Here is a 17,885-nt window from a genome sequence, read left to right as displayed (position 1 = left end):
TAGGCTGCTAGCTCCTGGCTATGATAGGGATCAGAAGACTGAGTACCCGGATGCTTTCATACTGTGCCTCCCACTCCTGTGTTTCAGTGTTTTATGAAGTTAGACCAGTTACCAGGCGGAAGCAGAAATAAAATATTTGCATTTGACCGGATTTCACTGGCTGTGCTCTGAATTTAATTTGTTCCTCATGTGAATCTTGGGGCTAGTGCTGGCCTGTCTTTTGTTAGCCCTGTGGGTTCAGCTGAGGTGTAGTTAGCCTGGGTTTCTAATCTTTCCCAGCTTACGTGGGTGCTCACGGTGCAGCAGCTCTTTCCTTATTGCGGTTACTTTTGATGTTATGCGCTTCATTTAGCCACTGAGGGCTCCGGCTCTCAGAAGCCATTTTCTTCCTTTGTGCCTGTCTTAGTGCTTCTGACGTCTCGCTCTACTTGTATCTGTACCAATGACACTTTGTTGGAATCTACAGATTCTCCTGAATTTTAAATCTTGTATAAAAATATAGCCCTAGCAGTTACTCTGGAGTAATATTGTATCATGGCAGTAGGCCCTGTTAGTTCTGAGGAGATAGATGTAGGCTTAGAAACTGTTGAACACCTGTATGTTAATGTTGTTGGTGACATTTGGTGGTTGGCACACGCTTCTCTGACACTCCCCACTCCCCTTCCCAGGGTAGAGGCGTTTGATCCGAAGGTACAGACAAACTGCTACTTTGTTTAAAGTTTGGTTTTAACATAAAGGGAAGTATAGGAAGTGCCCAGATAACCCACTTTTGACATACATTTGTATATCAGTAAAGCATTAGTGAAGCTTCACCTATTAAACCATGAACTGGTTGGGCTCAGGTCCCTGGTTGCTCACAAGGCAGCACAGCACATGGTGGTGAGTGGCGCGTTACTTTCTGAAAGCCAGTGCCGTTTCTCAGCTGGAGCATCACATGTGCTAAGTGTTGGCGCAGAGCTGTTTGCTCCCTGAGATGTATTTAAGGTCTGATACTGGCATAGAAAGGAAGTAAAGCTGTACGCACTTTGAAACTGACAAAACACTCCTTTGTGTAACACTTCTCCTCCATAAGGTTCACAGAACATTATTACCACAGAGCAACTGACGACTTCTAGGCGTCTTTCTGCCCTTGGGGTGAGCTTGCATTTTAGGTGTGGCTCTATCACAGCACTCTGATATATATCAAGGCCACATAGCAAACCGTATTCTATCACCTGACTTCCACAAACGTGCATCTCTCAGTAATCCATTGTAGAATTATAAGTCAGAAATTTTGATGACAAAAATATTCTAAAACAGTGCTCATTTTAGAGGGGGAAGAAAAATATTGGTAATTTGTCTGGTATTCATAAAAGTACTCCTGGTCACACTTTTTGGTAACTATTAACGTTAGTCTCAAACAATTTTTTTGTTTTGTTTTTTGTTTTTTTTTTTTGGTACTGGGGATTGAATTTGGGACCTTCTGCTTGCTAGGCAGGCGGTGGCACCACTGAGCTAAATCCATGGCCCCATATTCTCAAACAATTTTAGGCTCATTTGCTCCTCCCAGTCATTGATCTGTAGCCAGAGCAGAGCCAAAGTCTCCAGTACCTGAGATACAGTTTAGGAGATGGGTCTCTGCTAATGTTCCAGAGTGATTCTATTTCTGAGTATGTTGACTGGCATTCTTGTAACAGTTTTATTTGGACTAAAATTCAGAGCTCTGGAGTAAGTGTCTGAAATGAGTGAAAAACTGCTGCTTGCCCTGCTTATTGTGGAAAATAGTTTTACCATTTAAGATGACTGCTGCGGGGAGTGGAGCGAGTGCTTGTTCTGTTAATTTTACTAATGCAGGTGGTAGAAGATGTGGAGAGCATCTTGACGTGAAAAAGAGCGAATCGCCTCTCATATATGTCAACTTTACTGTACAGTGCTTTTTTTCTAAATATTTGCATTTCTTTGGTTGTCCTGTGTATGAGTTCCAGAGCAGACACATTTCTTACGTGGAGTGATGATTAGGTAAAGCTTAACACTACTAAGAGAAACAAAATGTAGTTAGTGCCTGTGCTCTTAGTTTGTTAAAATCTAAGCTTGATGGTGCTGTACCACTATCCAAAGAAAATACCTTTAGCTTACTTTATCCCTTACAGCTTGCTTATTTTGCTTTTGTATATGTAATAAAAACTGTCTCAGCTTCTCCTTGTGTAGTCTATGGGTACTGCCTGATGTGTGTTAATGAGCAGAATTCCACATTGTCTCTGACTTCCTTAACCCCACCGTTTGGGGGGGATATCCCAGTTTAGGCAGAGAAAAAAGTTTTTCCTAGCAAGTTGGGGTTGTGTGTTATTAAACTTAATTGGACTGACAATTATGGTTCAGTAGTGACATCCACGTTTTCCTTATATGGAATAATTATGTTTTCAGTATACTCAGTATTAAAATAGTTTAACATTTTGATGTAGGCTTAGCACTTGCAATGGAAATTGAGAGATGCATATGCACTTTAGAAATTCAGTTATTAAAGGATTAACTCGTACCAGTATTTCCCTTCTAAGGTATTCATGAATATACCCTGTACTTGTTCTGGGAGCAAGCTGATGTAAGATGTGCTAATGTTTCTTTCAGTGACTGGACCTTAACAGATGTTGCGATTTTACATTGTATTTGGTTGTATTTTAGCAAAGTCATGTAGAAGGCCAATCCATTTGTAGCCTTTCCATTTAAAAAACAAAACTCTAGCTATAATTTTTGGCATTTATGATCTGAGATAAACCCCTAGGTTAAAAATTAAATTATGGTAGGATCTGAGATTCCTTCATATTCCTTAGTGTGTTCTAGAAGCAGCAGGTACATGAAGTATTGAAATACTGAGTTAGTATCACAGAACATACTGGTGATCTGGTCTCAAGTTCCGGGACAGTGCTAATGACTGTTTTGGAACATTCCTTCATGAAATTCAAGTAGTTCAGCAGTAGCCAGAAGAGTTTTAGTCATCAAGGGAGTTTTTTTTTTTTTTTTTTTTTTTTGTACCAGGGATCGAACTCAGGACCTTGTGCTCTCACAGGCAGCCAGTGGTAGCACTGAGCTAAATCCCCTGCCCCAAAGGAGTTCTTAAAAACTTGATTTTGCTGTGTTGTCTCTTTGTCATTTGTAAGTGCCTGTGACCTGCAGGCTGTGGTAGTAGCCAGGTCACCACTGGTCGGTCACCAGCAGCCAAGAGAGGCATGAGACTATCCTGTGTGGTACCAAAACCACTACTGTCTAAAAAGGTGGCTTTGACTTATACAGTCCTTGTTTACAGCCCAGATGTAAACAAGGACTGCTTCGGGTAGCTCAAATTTGGATTTAAAGAGTTTCAATAGCTTCAATAGCTTAGGGTGAGGTGAAGGAGTGGGAGAATGTGAAGTTAACCTGCAGCTAGGTACTTTATGGAATAAATGTGAAAGAAGGATTCAGTTCATTCTGTGTGGTTTTTAGGATGGGAAAGTTAATGCCCTAAAACTGGAGCAGCTGTCTGAACAAGTGAGTTCCTTATTTCTGAAGAAGTCCCAGCAGGTGCTGGGGAAATACCTGTTGGGGTCCATCCACTGCTAGAAGGGAGGGAACTAGAAGATTCAGGATCCCTTATGATTCCATAAGTCTAGGAAACAGAAAAACCATGGGAGAGTTTCAGGAGGAATCGAGGGGGAAAGTTACATAAAAATGAGTGTGAGTACTCTTGATACAAAAGCGTCATACTTATTACTAAGTCATATGCAAGCTAGTAGTTTCCAGTGGTAACCTAGGCAAAACTGGGGTAAATAGTTAAGATACACAGTTACTTTTCTTTCTTTTCTCTTTTTTTTGCAGTGTTAAGTTTAGGTCAAACATACCAGAATTGTGTGTTTTAAAAAGAGAATTATACTAATTTTTCTTTCCCTTTGCCACAAGATGAAAGACACTGTAAATTTTGTCAATAAAAGCTTTAAAATATCTGCACATATACAATCAAGTTGACAACACTAATAGCTTTGTTTCAGTACAAGTTATGCCAGAGAACTTGTAAATTTCAGACATGGTCATCATATATATGCGATTTGAAATTCATCTCGACACAGATCTTGATAGTGAATCTCTTGATGACAAATATGCATCCAGTTTGTCCCGGAACTCATGAAGATAATTATATTGCTGAAAAAAGTAAAGATATATTGAAACACATTGTATAAAATTAGTTCCTAGAGCAGAAACAACACTAGCAGGAGTCAGGAATGAAGAAAACATTTGCTAAGAACAATTCTACATCTTCGATGAAGACTCATTTTGCAATGGGGCAGTTTTACCTGGCAACAAAGCTGTGTACAGTCTGAAAAGGTATGGTTTTAGAAACCTCTAAATATCTGAAGGCAATTTGAAATACAGCTGAATGTTTTATAAACCTGGAGGATCCATTCTTCCTTACTGGCAGGATCAAATAGGATAGCCAACAGAGGGGCATTATTTTTGTTAGTATTTTTCTCTCCAGAAGACATAGGGGTGGGGCAATTAACAGTGACAATTTAAGAAAATCTATAGGGGCTTTGACTCTGCTTTTTGTGATAACATGGTCCATTTGGAACGATTTTCTCTTTCTCTCTCTCTCTCTCTTTCTTTTTCTTTACTTTTTTTTTGCCACAGTGTCTCACTATGTAGTTGAGACTGACCTGGAACTCACTATGTAGCCCAGGCTGGCCTCAAACTCACAGCAATCCTCCTACCTCAGCCTCCCGAGTGCTGGGATTTCAGGCGTGCGCCACCATGCCCAGCTAGAATGATTTTCTTAAAACAAAACAAAACAAAAACTTCAGCAAAATAAAAGGCTTCATATACTGAAGTTGGAGTTTAGATAGCTTCCTAAAGGATATTTTCACTCTGCCAATCATCTCATCTTATACCATTGGTGGGACAGTGAATCAGGAGAGACAGTTGCAGACTGTTTTCCGCAGGAGGACGACAAAGACAGGAGCTCACAGCCCACCCCAGAGTGGGCCTCATGGTTTCAGGGTTAAAGATGGAGAACACAAGCGCATTCCTACTTCTGTCTGACCATGTGTTTTGTTTTGCATCAAAGAGAAGAAAACTTGAACTTCCCAAATTCGAAGCATTGTTTGATGTGAAGATAGATAATCAGACCTGGTGCAGTAAGGTGGACCTGTATGGACTGCTTTGTGAGTGACCTTATTTTAAGCCCAACAGGTTGTTTGGCGACTTCCTCAGTAATTACAGTCATCTATTGTGCACGGCACTAGCTGAGGCTCCTGGCCCTGGGGAAGGTGGACCGGAGCCCACAGAGCTGCCCAAAGGTCAGGATTCTTTAGACTTCCACTCCTCTAGGGTCTCTTCTTCAAGCTGACAGAGGATGCTTGGGAAAAGAAGGCAGGATCTTACTTCTAGATCTACAAAGACAGTGAAATTTGCTGTCTTTTTGGTATCCTGACTTAATTCAGAGTAAGATTCTTCATATTACCCTGTAATGTTTCAGGTGTTAAGGGGAAGACAGATGTGGAAGGTGACCAGTTATTGCGGCAAAAGACAATCAGCATTGCTTTAAGCTATTTGTGGTCAGTGTTTCAGAGATATAGGAGGATCATCTTTTGATGTTTTGGGCCAAAATTCTGTCCAAGGAATGAACAAAAACTCAGTAATAGTTTTGGAAGAGTGAAATGGAAAGTTTAAATTTTTTCATTATTGTTTAAAATATGTAGAGGTACATTATCCCAACAATGAATGTAACTGTACTGTATCCCTAAAATGTACCAATAAACTCAATAAAATTAAAAAAAAAAAAAATGACTAGAGCTAAAAAAAAAAAAAATACTGTGGTCTTGCAGATACAAGGTGAAGTAAACTAAATGTAAACAAAAAGATAAAAAGGTGTTTGAGTAATAGGGTGCTTTGGACTTTCGTGCGAGGGCCCTTTGGTCGTGCTATTCCACAGTAGGTGTGTGCAGTAGGATGCTCCTAACCACAGCCACCGGGAAGGGCCACGCTCCTCACCGTTATGGTCTGTATGGCTCCTGACCCTCGTACATCGCGCAGGGTGTCTATGGCTTGCTGTGGCGATACCATGTCGGACAGGTATAGGAGGAGACACGCGGCTACTGAGAACAGTGAAGTAAAAGCTGGTGAGTGGCAGGACATTGGACATTTAATTCAGCTTGTCTTGGTGCTGGGGACTCAGTGTGATGTAACTGTGCCTAGTGGATTAAAGGACGACCTTTTAGCGTGTGCTTTTTACACTGACATTATGATCCAAAACGACTGTAGGGTTGGAATTAAAGTTTAACATGCTTCATTCTAGTTTTTGTTTGTTTTTTGAGATAGAAGTAACTCATATACTATATCATTCAGCTATTTACTTTTTCAGTTTTTATTTTTTCCTTTAAAGTGTACAATTAAGTGAATTTTAACGTATCCACAAATATGTACAACCGTCACCAGTCAGTTTTACATTTTTGTCGAAAAGAAAGCCCTGTTCCCTTTGCTGTCTCCCTTCCCTGTGACCCAAGTAATCTCTGCTCTAAGTGACTGCTGATCTCCTTTTTGTTGTCTCTGTGCATTTGCAAGTCCTAGACGTGTGTCCTATTAACGGGGTCCTATACTGCGTGGTCTTCTGTGACTTCTCCTGGGGGTGGCCTGCATCCCTTCATTCCCTTTCCTGGCTGGACACCGCTCTGTGCTGGGTCCCTCCGCCCATCAGCCAGTGGGCGTTCAGTGTCTCCACTCTGGCTCTGTAAACACCCGATGTCCAAGCGTTTGTGTGAACTGTTTTACTTCTTTTGTGTGTACACCTCGGAGTGGAATCGCCAAGTCATGTGGAAACCCTGGTTCGCTTCTAGGAACAGGCCAGTTCCCCAAGGCAGCCACGCCGTTTTATGCTCCTGCCGGCAGTGTGTGAGGAGGACTCTCATTTTGAGGCATCCTCGCTGATACTTGTTATTTTCCTTTTTTAAAAACAATCCCAACCATTCCGATCGGGAGTCAAGTGGTATCCACTGTGGCTCTCGTTTGCATTTCCTGGATGATGAATGCCGTTAAACACCCTTTTCGTGTACTCACTGGACACTTGTGTATTTCGTTGGGAGAAATGTTTATTTAGATCATGTTCCCCGATTTTTAAATTGGGTTGTGTTTTTATACTGAGTTGTAAGAGTACATTCTGGGGACAACTTCTTCATCAAATATATGGTTTGCAAATATTTTTTCCCTTTCTATGGGCTGTCCTCAATTTCAGTAGTATCCTTTGAAACACAAAGGTTGTTTATTTTGATGCTGTTCCACACTAAAAGAACTTTTACTCTAGTGAGAGTTTTCATGAACTATTTTTGTTTGCCCTGGCACATTTCAATTTTTAAAAACTTACATACAGTAAGTGAACTTTAATGTACCCACAAATTTGGTTTATATGTTGCCTACTTATAAGTTATGCCAAATATAATACCTAGACAGGGAGAACAGTAGGAAAATAAGAATGCAGGTGCCAAGACTTATAAATGATGTTGTACAGAATCTTCTTAAAAAGCTGAAAATACCTTCCATTTCCACACAAGCTTTCTAGGGACATGTTTGAAACCTTAAATCCTTTGAATCTTGGAAACTTATATTGTGTTTTGTCACATTTTAATGTAAAGTGGCCCAGAAAAAGGAGTTTGGCTATTTTGAGGTTAAAATAAAAAATTAATAATAAAAATGTATTTCTTACCAAGACAAGATCTCCCAAGTCCTCCATAACAGCTGAAAGGGAAATAGTTTTGAAGTTTATATATTTTCATTCCATCCCAGGTTACAAATAAACACCTGTTTTTTCTGCCTACTGTTTCTAACTCTTACGCTTATTGGCACAGTGTCTTGCAAGAGAGATTGATTTAATCAAAAGCAAATTGTGCTTATTTATTTGATGTGAAGTATTCTAAACATCTGTAAGGGTCAAGGTAGAGTGGATCTCTGTAAACCCCAAATCGACATCTGAGAAATGCAGCATGTTACTAAATAGATGGAAATCAGGCTGTTTTATTAACTGCCACTTTGATTCTTTTCCTCTTTTAGAAAAAAATCTGGTGTGTACAGGACAGATGCTGTCCACACGGTGGATACCCTTCACTCATCTTCTAAGAGTGTACAGAAGCAGCAGATCAGAGGGGCTTAAAGCAGGGGCTGGAATCCTAGGTCTGCCTTTTGTTGGATGTGTGCACTAGAAAATGGTGATAGCATCCCTGCCTGTATCAGCAAGGCACAGAGTAAGACGTAAATCAGTGTTGGTTCCTGTTACCTGGTGGTGTGAAGAAAGCAGTTTGCAAACATAGATGCTCCAGAGAAAGGAAGGTCAGTCTCAAAGTTGCAAAACTATAGTTTTTGTCATTTTCAAGGGTCATAAAAACCAAACCACCTAATTTGCACAGAGATTGTACGAACCTAATTCAATACTGATGACTTCCCATCAAGTACTGTAGTGCATGGCAGATAAAGCTATAGATACTTACACCGGAGGATTCATGGGCAAAACGGGGACTGACCTCTAGAGTTACCCATGAACTTGATTTCTACAGGGGCCAGGTGTAAGCCTGTTCCAGAGATGATTCGATGATTCGACCAAACATACACAGACCGAGGGAGATCATTTTAGTGGCTTTCTGCGAGGTCAGTATTGCTTCATACTGAGGTACTGCCTCTTCTCTGGTGGATGAACTCCTCCTCATCTTTCAAAACCCAGCTCAGTTTATTTCCTGAACTGCCTGTGTGTGCCCGAAGGAAGGGTCTGTGATCTTCCTGCCTCTCCATGTTGCATTCTTCGCAACGCATTCCCCAAGGGTGGGCACTGCGCCTCATTTTGTAGTCTGCATTTGGTACACAGTGGGCGACATGGCCCGAATTCCACCCCTCAAAAAGACAAGCTAAAGTCCTCAGCCCTTCAGGCGCCTGTGAACGTGACCTTATCAGAAACAGGGTCTTTGCAAGCAAGTCGAGACGAGGTTATGGGACACTGATCCCCGAGGTTCTGACCCAGGAAACCGTGCGATGGCAGAGGCAGGGAATGGAGTGGTGCGGCTACGAGCCGAGGATTGACGGCCACACCCCAGAGGCCAGGACGGTTGAGTTTAGAGAAAGCATGGCTTTGTTAACACCTCTATTTTGGACTTCTGGCCTGCAGAACATTTTTGTGTTTCTGTGTTGTAAGATAACCCAGTTTGCCTTTTTAAAGGCAGCAGAATGGACCGAAAATTAACCTTTATCGAAAAGGGTCACTTTGGACACCTTGAAAGATCTAGAACAAGGAAAACTTAGCCATCAGATGCTTTCTTATTATGGCAGCCTGAAATATTCAACATAAGCAATGTGACCCATCTGTCTGTCCATCTTGTTTGTATTCTGCCTGTGCACCAAGGCTGCGAGAATAGAATTAAATTCCATTAAACTGAACTAGTGCGTGGCTCTGGAAAATTCAGTAGAGGCTGTTTTCAAAAATTTCTTTATAAAAAACCAGGACTGTTTTGAAAAGTGGATCCCAAAACTGGAAAATATTTTTACTAGCTGCATGTGACATTATTTTGTCTACATACATTTATCAGAAAATTAAGCAAAGACAACTGAATCTATTCTGACATTTTGCCTTTACACTTGGAACTAGAGGAGAGGCTATGCTTTTGGAAAGCTTGGAAACTATAGAATGTAGGACGGCTTCTAGTACTTTCTTGCCAGTCCTGTAAGCTACAGTTCTTTTAATCCGAGTTGAGCTTAGCCACAAAGAGGTGTTCTGTTGCCAGAGACTTTTGTGCTGGTGGGTTTGCTTCAGAACTGGCACTGGGCGTGCAGTCCCTGGGTGGCGAGATGAAGGGTTAAGGGGAGAAGGACAGGATTTGCCCTGTGATTACTGAGGAGTCTGTGCCTCTAGCTCAAAGCAGTGACCTGAGACACCTTTGGGATTTTTGAGGTGTCCCAGCTGTTTAGCACCCTACCCTGTTATAGAAAAGAGCAAGTGGCTTATTAGGATGAGACGTGTCCAGGAAGCCCAGCGAGGGGCCGGTTTTCTCCCTGTGGCTGCTCATTTGCCCAGAGGTTGCACGTCCAGCAGAGCAGCTCTCACTGTCCACAGACTGCTCCTCATCTTTGTGACAAGATGCTCTCCTTCCTCTGGTCACTGTCACCTTTTCTCCAAGCTACTTCTCTGTGTTTTCCATTTCCTTAACCTAATGCTGGGGAGTGTTCCCAGAATTGCAACGAAAGGTCTCAGACAAAACTAAAGGAGAAAAGGCCCTATTACTTTCTTCTAAAGATTTCCCAATCTACTTCTCTATTGTCCTGTTCTCGAACAGCAGAACAGTGAACATCTGAGCTGGGGATTTAGCTCATTGGCACTGCACCTGCCTCGTAAGTGCAAGGTCTTGAGTTCGAGCCCTGGGACCACAGAACAGTAAACATCTGGGCGCTTACTCTGTGCTTAGGCACTGGGCTAGTACTTTCCATGCATTCTGTTCTTTTAATCCTTGAAGCCAAAATAAGAGCTTAATCACTGAGCAGTTCAAGGAATCATTGGTCCTGGGCTGTTTCCCAAGTAGTGGATGGAGCAAAGGACACTTACTGTATTAGGGTTTTCCGGTTATCTCTGAGGCAGACTGCGAGCTCCTCCATTATTTCCCAGCAGCTGGCTATGTCAGGCGCCTCTCCGTCTGGGATGGGATGATGGTGCGCGATAATTCCACACTGCTGGTAGGAGTCCAGAAGGTTTGGGACTCTGTATTTTGACAGTTCTCCTCTGGTGCAGAAAACAAATATGTCCTGGATACCATAGCTCTTCAGTTCTTCTGCCAACAACCAAGATACACACAGACACACACAGAACATTACACATTTAAATAGGGCCAAGAGGGAGAATATGAAGTTTCTTAACCCAAATTAACAAGAAGTGAATTCATAGATTTGAAATGCCTATTTATAGCAGCAGAACCAGAAGGTGATTAGAATTAAACCAGATTGATTTCTAAATCAAAATAGTTTTTACTGAATTTCAAGATGAGTCAATTCTGTTGCTCTTCCTGCAGGAAAACAATTGCTTTTGCATAAATATGCTTTAAAATAAATGTGAAAATACCAAATACTCAAAAACAAAAAGAAACCCTTGGGCTCGGCACAGTGGCCTGTAATCCCAGCCATTTGGAAGGCTGAGGCAGGAGGACTTCAGGTTTGAGGCCAATTTGGGCAATTTAGTGAGGCCCTATCTCAAAAATAAAAAGGGTTAGTAATGTAGCTCAGGGTCAAAGTGCTTGTGTAGCATGGGTTTAATCACCAGTACTGCAACAAACAAAAACCACACCACATCTCCCTAACAACTCTTGAGGAGGAACGAGAAAACATTTTGTTTCTCTCATATATTTCATCACTTTGCTGTTCTACTGTAAGCCTTGTATATAAAATCTCCAGTCAGGGCTGTGGATTTAGCTCAGTGGTTCTGCCGCCTGCCTCGCAAGTGCAAGGACCTGAGTTCAATCCCCGGTACCAAAAAAACACAAAACATCTCCAGTCATAGCTCTTGTGTTCTCCCTCATATCTACACTATACCACACACCGTTGTGCATTTCATTTTATGGAGTAGAAAATAAAGCACTAACTGCATCCAACTTACATTTTGTAGCTATTTTTACTATAATGATATGAACTGAAAAACATTACTATAAGAATTGTGTATACTGAAACTTCCTTATAACAAACAACATCTCCAGTCATAGCTCTTGTGTTCTCCCTCATATCTACACTATACCACACACCGTTGTGCATTTCATTTTATGGAGTAGAAAATAAAGCACTAACTGCATCCAACTTACATTTTGTAGCTATTTTTACTATAATGATATGAACTGAAAAACATTACTATAAGAATTGTGTATACTGAAACTTCCTTATGGCAATATTTACTTTAGAGCATTTGCTTCAAAATAAGTAATTCTGATTGATCCAAGACTGCCCACCCCTGAACACATGTTTAGCTGCTGAAGTGTAAAGTGCCCGTTCTCCTGACTGCCTAGATCTGCAGTGAGTAGGGGCCTAGTGGAAATTCAGATGTAAAAGTGGACAGCTAGTGCCTGATTTCAGACTAAGCACACAAAACAAACTACAGTTTGCTTAATACTTAAAAGATGGTAAACTGATAGTATTTAGGATATATTAGATTAAGGAGAATTTAACATGGGGTTAAGATTCCTATTTTTAAAAGAGCAGGTAGTTTTCTATTTGCCTGTTGCACACTTTGGATAATTTCTCCTATCCAAAGCCTGTTTGTCAGATGTTTCCTAGAAAGGACTCAGAGTTGTACCATAGGACCTGTTGAAGGGACAGTTTAGGCCTCCAACAGATCTTTTTGTCTATTTATATACTGGATTCCATTTAATATTTTGTTACAAAACAAGGCTGAGGCAGGAGGGTTGCTGCGAGTTTGAGGTCAGCCTGAACTACATAGTGAGACCCTGTCTCAAAAACAAAAACAAGCAACCGAAAAAAGCTTTGCATAAAAAATCTGGAAATGCTTTCTATGCCTTCTATAAGATAATAAATGAATAGGGCATTCTAAACAGTCCTAGGTTGGTCTTAAGCCAGTGATTCAAATTATGTTTTATTACTTAAATGTTACCCAAATGGAAATTTCCTACCGTGGTGGGTGTGTCTAAAATATCTTTTATGAACATACAGCAAGGGTCAACTCATCTGTTTGCCTCTTTAGGTCTTTTTTGCTAGGTAAGTAATAAAGTGCATTACATATTTTTATTGTCTGTATTACAAGTGTTAGTGGGACTAGTAGGCTTGAGATGGTCTAGGCCAACCAGAATAAATTACTGTGGAAATTCGCTCTTGTTGGTAATATCATGCTACCTGCGTGTCAAAATCACGAAGCTGGGGGCGGCAGTGGTCCGAACACCCTCAGGATGGAAGGCTAGTTCCTGCCTGCCTTTCCCACCAGGATGCTGGCTTTCTACATTTTCTCCCCAAGATGGGCCATTTCACTGCTGCCTCTGGGTTCCCAGCCCATGGTTAGTTTCTATGACTACAGTCAACTCTGCAGGGAACAGCATATTCAAAGATCTGGGTAGTGTGAAATCTGTTTTATTTAGATACGTTTTCCCCTTACACATTCTAGCTTCAATATAATAAACAGTGAAAAGCAAAGCCATGTCTAAGTAAAGGATGTTCTCCCTGTGCCCTCCACAAATACTTATTTACACAGTAAGAGAAATTTATAGTTTGAAACCTCATAAAAATTGTGAACATTTTTTTTGGGGGGGCACCGGGGATTGAACTCTGGTCCTTGTGCTTGCAAGGCAAGCGCCAGAACCACTGAGCTAAATCCCTGGCCCGTGAACATTTATTTTATATATTAAGAAGAGACTATAAGTTTGTTCCTTTTGATCAGATTGCAGTTTGTTTTTCAAAAAAGTATTTGTATGACGGTTGTCTCATAGTACACCTACCTGTATCTTTTTGAATATTTCTTCTAACATCTTTAAATTTGCAACCTATACGTAACAATAAGGTGAAGTAAAAGGTCAGTATTTAGTCATGTATGACAGGCTTATTTACATACTTGTACAGCTTCTTTAGAAAGTCCCTCCACATGGTCATGTGTATGCTTCAACTCCATTTTACTATGAATTTTACTTTCTTAGATTCTTAGGAGCATAATTAGAGGGAACCAGGGATCCCTGCTGAAGGAACCTCTCACGCAGGACTTAGTTTTGTGTATTTCTGTAACATGAACTTGACTGTAGGTAGGCTTCAGCGTCACTGCTACCTCAGGCTTTAAATTTTATTGAAACAGCTAAACCACATCTAGGGCCATACCACCCTGAATGCACCCAATCTCGTCTGAAATAGCTAAATCAGAAACAAGAGCTCTGAATGCAGGTCTGGGAGGACCAAAGAGTAGGTTGTGTTCCTCCACAGGAACTCACTTAGTTTCCCGCTGCTGGTCTAGGGTCTTCTCTTAATGCGCGGCACGCAGAATGATGTGTGAGCTGACGGCAGCTGTCCTAAGTGTATGACAGGAGTGTGACCTACCTACCTACCTACCTGCCACTGCAGTGTTACCTACCTGGGAGAGCACATAAACCGAGAAACTGAGAGCAGTTCACTTGTGACAGAGGTAGCCTGAAACGAGAAATTTGTCAGGGTTAGTTTTTTGGTTGGTTAAAAAGTTATAAATGAAAACTCAGATTCAACTTAACCAACATGAATGCTTGCCACTGAGTAGGAGTGTTTACAAAAGTCACAAGGCCCAAAATCACGGTTATTGCCAATAGGTGGATCATAAAAAGGCCTAGAAATACTAAAAGATGTTTAGACAGAGAATTACCTTGTCATATATTCGGGTGTTAAAATAGTAACAACTTAAATTTACCTTAAAGACACCAATGCCTAGGTCACAACAGGTAGCACACAGTATACTGCAGCAATCCTGCGTGTGTTTACCTGAGATATTTTGTGTTACAGGTTGAGTATCCCTTATATGAAATGGTGGGGACCAGATGTGTTTCAGATTTTGGAGTTTTTTGCCTTTGAATATTTACATAGAGTATTTACATTACCAATCTGAAATCCTGAATGCTCTTAAACCCCACATCTTTTGAATGCCAAGTTGATGCTCAAAAAATCTGAATTTTGGAGAGCATCAAATTTCAGATGAGAGGCACTCAACCTTAGGGAAATGAGCTGGAAAGTGACCATCTGACAATCCATTTACATTACTAGTGATGATTTTTAAGTTGTTTTATCTTTTGGTACCAGGGATTGGACCTTATACTTGTGAGGCAGGTGTGGCACCACTGAGCTAAATCCCTGGCCCTACATTACTAGTTTAAGGGCGTTTCTTGGTAGGGATACCTTAATCAATAGCATGTCATACAGTGAAAGCCACAGGCTACTCATTCTTGTCGTAGTGGATTTTGCTGAAAATGAAATAATGTCAAGAAGTCACATTCCCAGCATGCAGTACTCTGGGACAGGCTCACCTTGTCTCCTAGTCAGGAGGTAAATTCAGAAGAAAACAGGAGGCGTCACACAAATGCTATTGGACATTGGAAAATGGATGAGCTTTTGAGTTTGTGAAGGAGCTTAAAGGAGAAAATTAAAGGTAATGCCGGAAGAAGACTATGTAGAAAATTTTTGGTTATTATATCCAAGTGACTTTTAGTCTGCTGATAGAGGCATTACTGCGGCAAATAGTTATAAGTATTATCTAGGATTTAATAAAAATGGTACATCTCGATATCTCAGCCTATATTTGGTCTATATTTTTGTCTTAAAGAGAATAAGTAGATTTAGGTGGGAGATCGTTTCAAACTCTTACCTCTACTTCTCACTTAAACCACTACGATGTTCTAAAAAAATAAACTTTATTCCGTGTCACAGGTATCCCCTAAAGATCGGAGCTGTGCACTCAGCAGAAGAGGTCACAATATTTTCAGTGTGCACTGTGTATTCTACAGAATTTATGACATAACATCACATATCTTAGCTCCCCGACTAGAAGTGCTAACATACCACGAAATCTGGATTGGAGTCTGTTCATCTTCAACAGGTTCTTCATCTGAGGAGTCAAACTCACTTGGCTGTATTGAAATCAACTTAAAAAGAAAAAGTGCTGTTACTGTTGTACCCAAGTCACGAAGTCTCCAAGAAGACCACCAAGGAGTCTCTTCTGATGTAATTTCGTGAGGAGTTTATTGCAGGCTCGAGCCCGGCAAACTCGAGCCTGGACCTCCAGTGGCACCGTCACAGCGGCTTCCAACTGAAGGCCCTGACCCATTTTCAAGACAGGCTTATATAGGGCTGAGGATTGATACTATTTTTAACTTTTCATTACCAAGGGTTATTATTGGGACACTTAGGGGAAATACCTCATTCTCATGAGGGGGATTATCTCATACTCATGAGGAGCTCAGGGGGGCACTATTTCTATTCTTAAGGAACACTTTATGTGATTACACAATTAGGCAAACTCTCTATACTCAGCAAAGCCTATAATATCTCTAACTTATTACTAGGCAACTATCGGGGAGGGTAAGTTCACTCTTGGGTCAGACAAAGAGGAACAGAAAAACAGGAACAGAAAAACAGGGAGGAGGTTGTTATAGCCCTTTGCCCAGAAAACTTGGTCTTTATATTCTGAGCAAAGGTCAAAGAGGGAGACCACCTCAATCAGAAAACTTGGCTCCTACAGTTACACAGCTGTAAAGATATATTTACATATGCTTTTAGCATAGCTAACCCTTGCTTAAACACCCACTGAATTCCTATTTGCAATTTATTCAGTTATCAATTTGGACAGCAATTTCCAAAATAAATGGTTACCCTTCACCATCCTATGAATAACTGCACCAGTGCACGGTGGACAGCGAGCTGGCGCGGGAGCCATGAACTGGTTTCTGATCTTGGCTTTGATACAGTCTGGGACATCCTGCTTTAGATCTCAGTTTTCCCCAACTATCAAGTGAGGAGATTTGTCCGGCTGTTCACAAACACTGCTTAGACTCTCAGTGGCCCAGCTGTGAAGGTGCAAAGCCTCCCAGGCAGAGTCAGGGTGTGCACTGATTGCAGGAGAAGGTTGTATCAGAATGAAAGCAGGAACCATGTGCTACAGAGCAGAGGAAGGAAGGAGCGACTGGGTAGGAGCGGCTGAAGTCTGCACAGTGGAGATGCTTAAACGCCGTTCTGAAGGAGCAGCAGGAGGCTTTTCTATTCAGGAACTGTGATGTCAAAGTACAGATGAAGCAGCAGAGATGATCGCTCAAAACCAAAACAAGCCCGTGCAGCCTCGCAGTTTGGTGTGGGAGTGCAGGTGAACAGCCTGCCTCCTTACTTCGAGAATCACAGGACCAGAACAGTGGAACAGTGGAAATGGACGGTGACCTGGGCAGTCGGGACTTAATTCTGGAGGCGGCATTTCTCCATGAGACACAGGCCTCGGTGGACCCCAGGGGCTCCTGTGTGACAGAGCGACCAAGGGAGCGCCTTCGGAGGGGAGCCAGCAGATCCAGAGCGAGGAGCAAAGAAAAGCTCGAGCTGCCGGCGCTCAGTTCATCCCCAACTCGGGATCGAATAAACCTTCTGGGATCAAGTGGAGCAGGAGCCCCGGGTCATCGATGGACAGCTGACGTCCTCCACGTGGAAACGGGGTGTAGCAAGTGTCACCACGCCTAGAGCCCTGCCTAGCCCGGAAGCTCTGTTCCACTGAGGCGCCGTTAGTCCCTAGGAGATCACATGACAAGGTCCGTGTAGGTTGCGGCTTGGAGCTCTGAGGGTCTGCCTGTAGTGTTACAGTCGGCTGAACCCCACGGCGGACCTTCAGTGGGCTGCCAACCCCGGGAGCAGGTAGTGTGAGCCAGGTGGGGCCTCGGCATCTCGCCAAGCAATTTTTACGAATCGAGATTTTAAGTTTGTGTCTACCGTTCTGCCAGGCCCGGGGATTCTGAACCCCAGGGAAAGTGCAGCCGCCGAGCCCGATGGCGTTGGGGATGGTAGCAGTTGTGATGTCGCCCTAAGCTGGGGGATGGTGTTCGCATACACGGTCGTCTCCCGGGGGCGCTCAGCAGCCCCATCAGGCAGTCCCGGGGGCTGGGGCATCGCAGAGGCTGCCACCCCGCCCAAGTCCTCTGTGCCTCAGTTTCCTCCGTGTCGCGACCCTGCGCCGCGGATCTCGTCCTGAGCCGGTGCGGAGAACGCCACCTCCGGGACCCACAGGACGGTTACGGCGCGAGTAACCGACCCAATCCGGGCTACTCGCACCGCGCAAGAACCAAGAACCAGGCTCCAGAACCGCTCTTGTCCCGGCGGTTCCGCTCCGCCAGCCCCCACCCGCCCTCCCAACTCACCGGCTTCATTGCTGGCCCCGCTGCCGCCGCCTGGAC

The 17,885-nt window shown here is 42.5% G+C and overlaps 1 protein-coding gene across 2 annotated transcripts in view; it reads right to left on the bottom strand.

Moving 5' to 3' along the window:
• Positions 1-3,954: 3,954 nt before the first annotated feature.
• Cdkn3 (cyclin dependent kinase inhibitor 3) overlaps positions 3,955-17,885 on the bottom strand; it is a 14,200-nt gene continuing 269 nt past the window's right edge. Inside the window, exons 2-9 of one of the 2 annotated variants that reach the window (XM_010632541.2) lie at positions 17,850-17,879; positions 15,520-15,602; positions 14,072-14,127; positions 13,452-13,496; positions 10,574-10,793; positions 7,700-7,731; positions 5,995-6,098; positions 3,955-4,149 (exon numbers count right to left, since the gene is read on the bottom strand). In XM_010632541.2, the coding sequence (XP_010630843.1) occupies positions 4,063-4,149; positions 5,995-6,098; positions 7,700-7,731; positions 10,574-10,793; positions 13,452-13,496; positions 14,072-14,127; positions 15,520-15,602; positions 17,850-17,858 (636 nt within the window). In that variant the 5' untranslated portion in view covers positions 17,859-17,879 and the 3' untranslated portion in view covers positions 3,955-4,062. Of the gene's footprint in view, positions 4,150-5,994; positions 6,099-7,699; positions 7,732-10,573; positions 10,797-13,451; positions 13,497-14,071; positions 14,128-15,519; positions 15,603-17,849; positions 17,880-17,885 lie in introns of both variants that reach the window. The other variant, XM_010632540.2, reaches the window with a different exon arrangement.

This window comes from Fukomys damarensis, unplaced genomic scaffold (genome assembly GCF_012274545.1).
Source record: "Fukomys damarensis isolate Sample0158 unplaced genomic scaffold, DMR_v1.0_HiC HiC_scaffold_17, whole genome shotgun sequence".
Taxonomy (NCBI): Eukaryota; Metazoa; Chordata; class Mammalia; order Rodentia; family Bathyergidae; genus Fukomys; species Fukomys damarensis.
The sequence above is the reverse complement of the archived record's forward strand: the minus strand, read 5'-3'. Positions and strand labels throughout refer to the sequence as shown.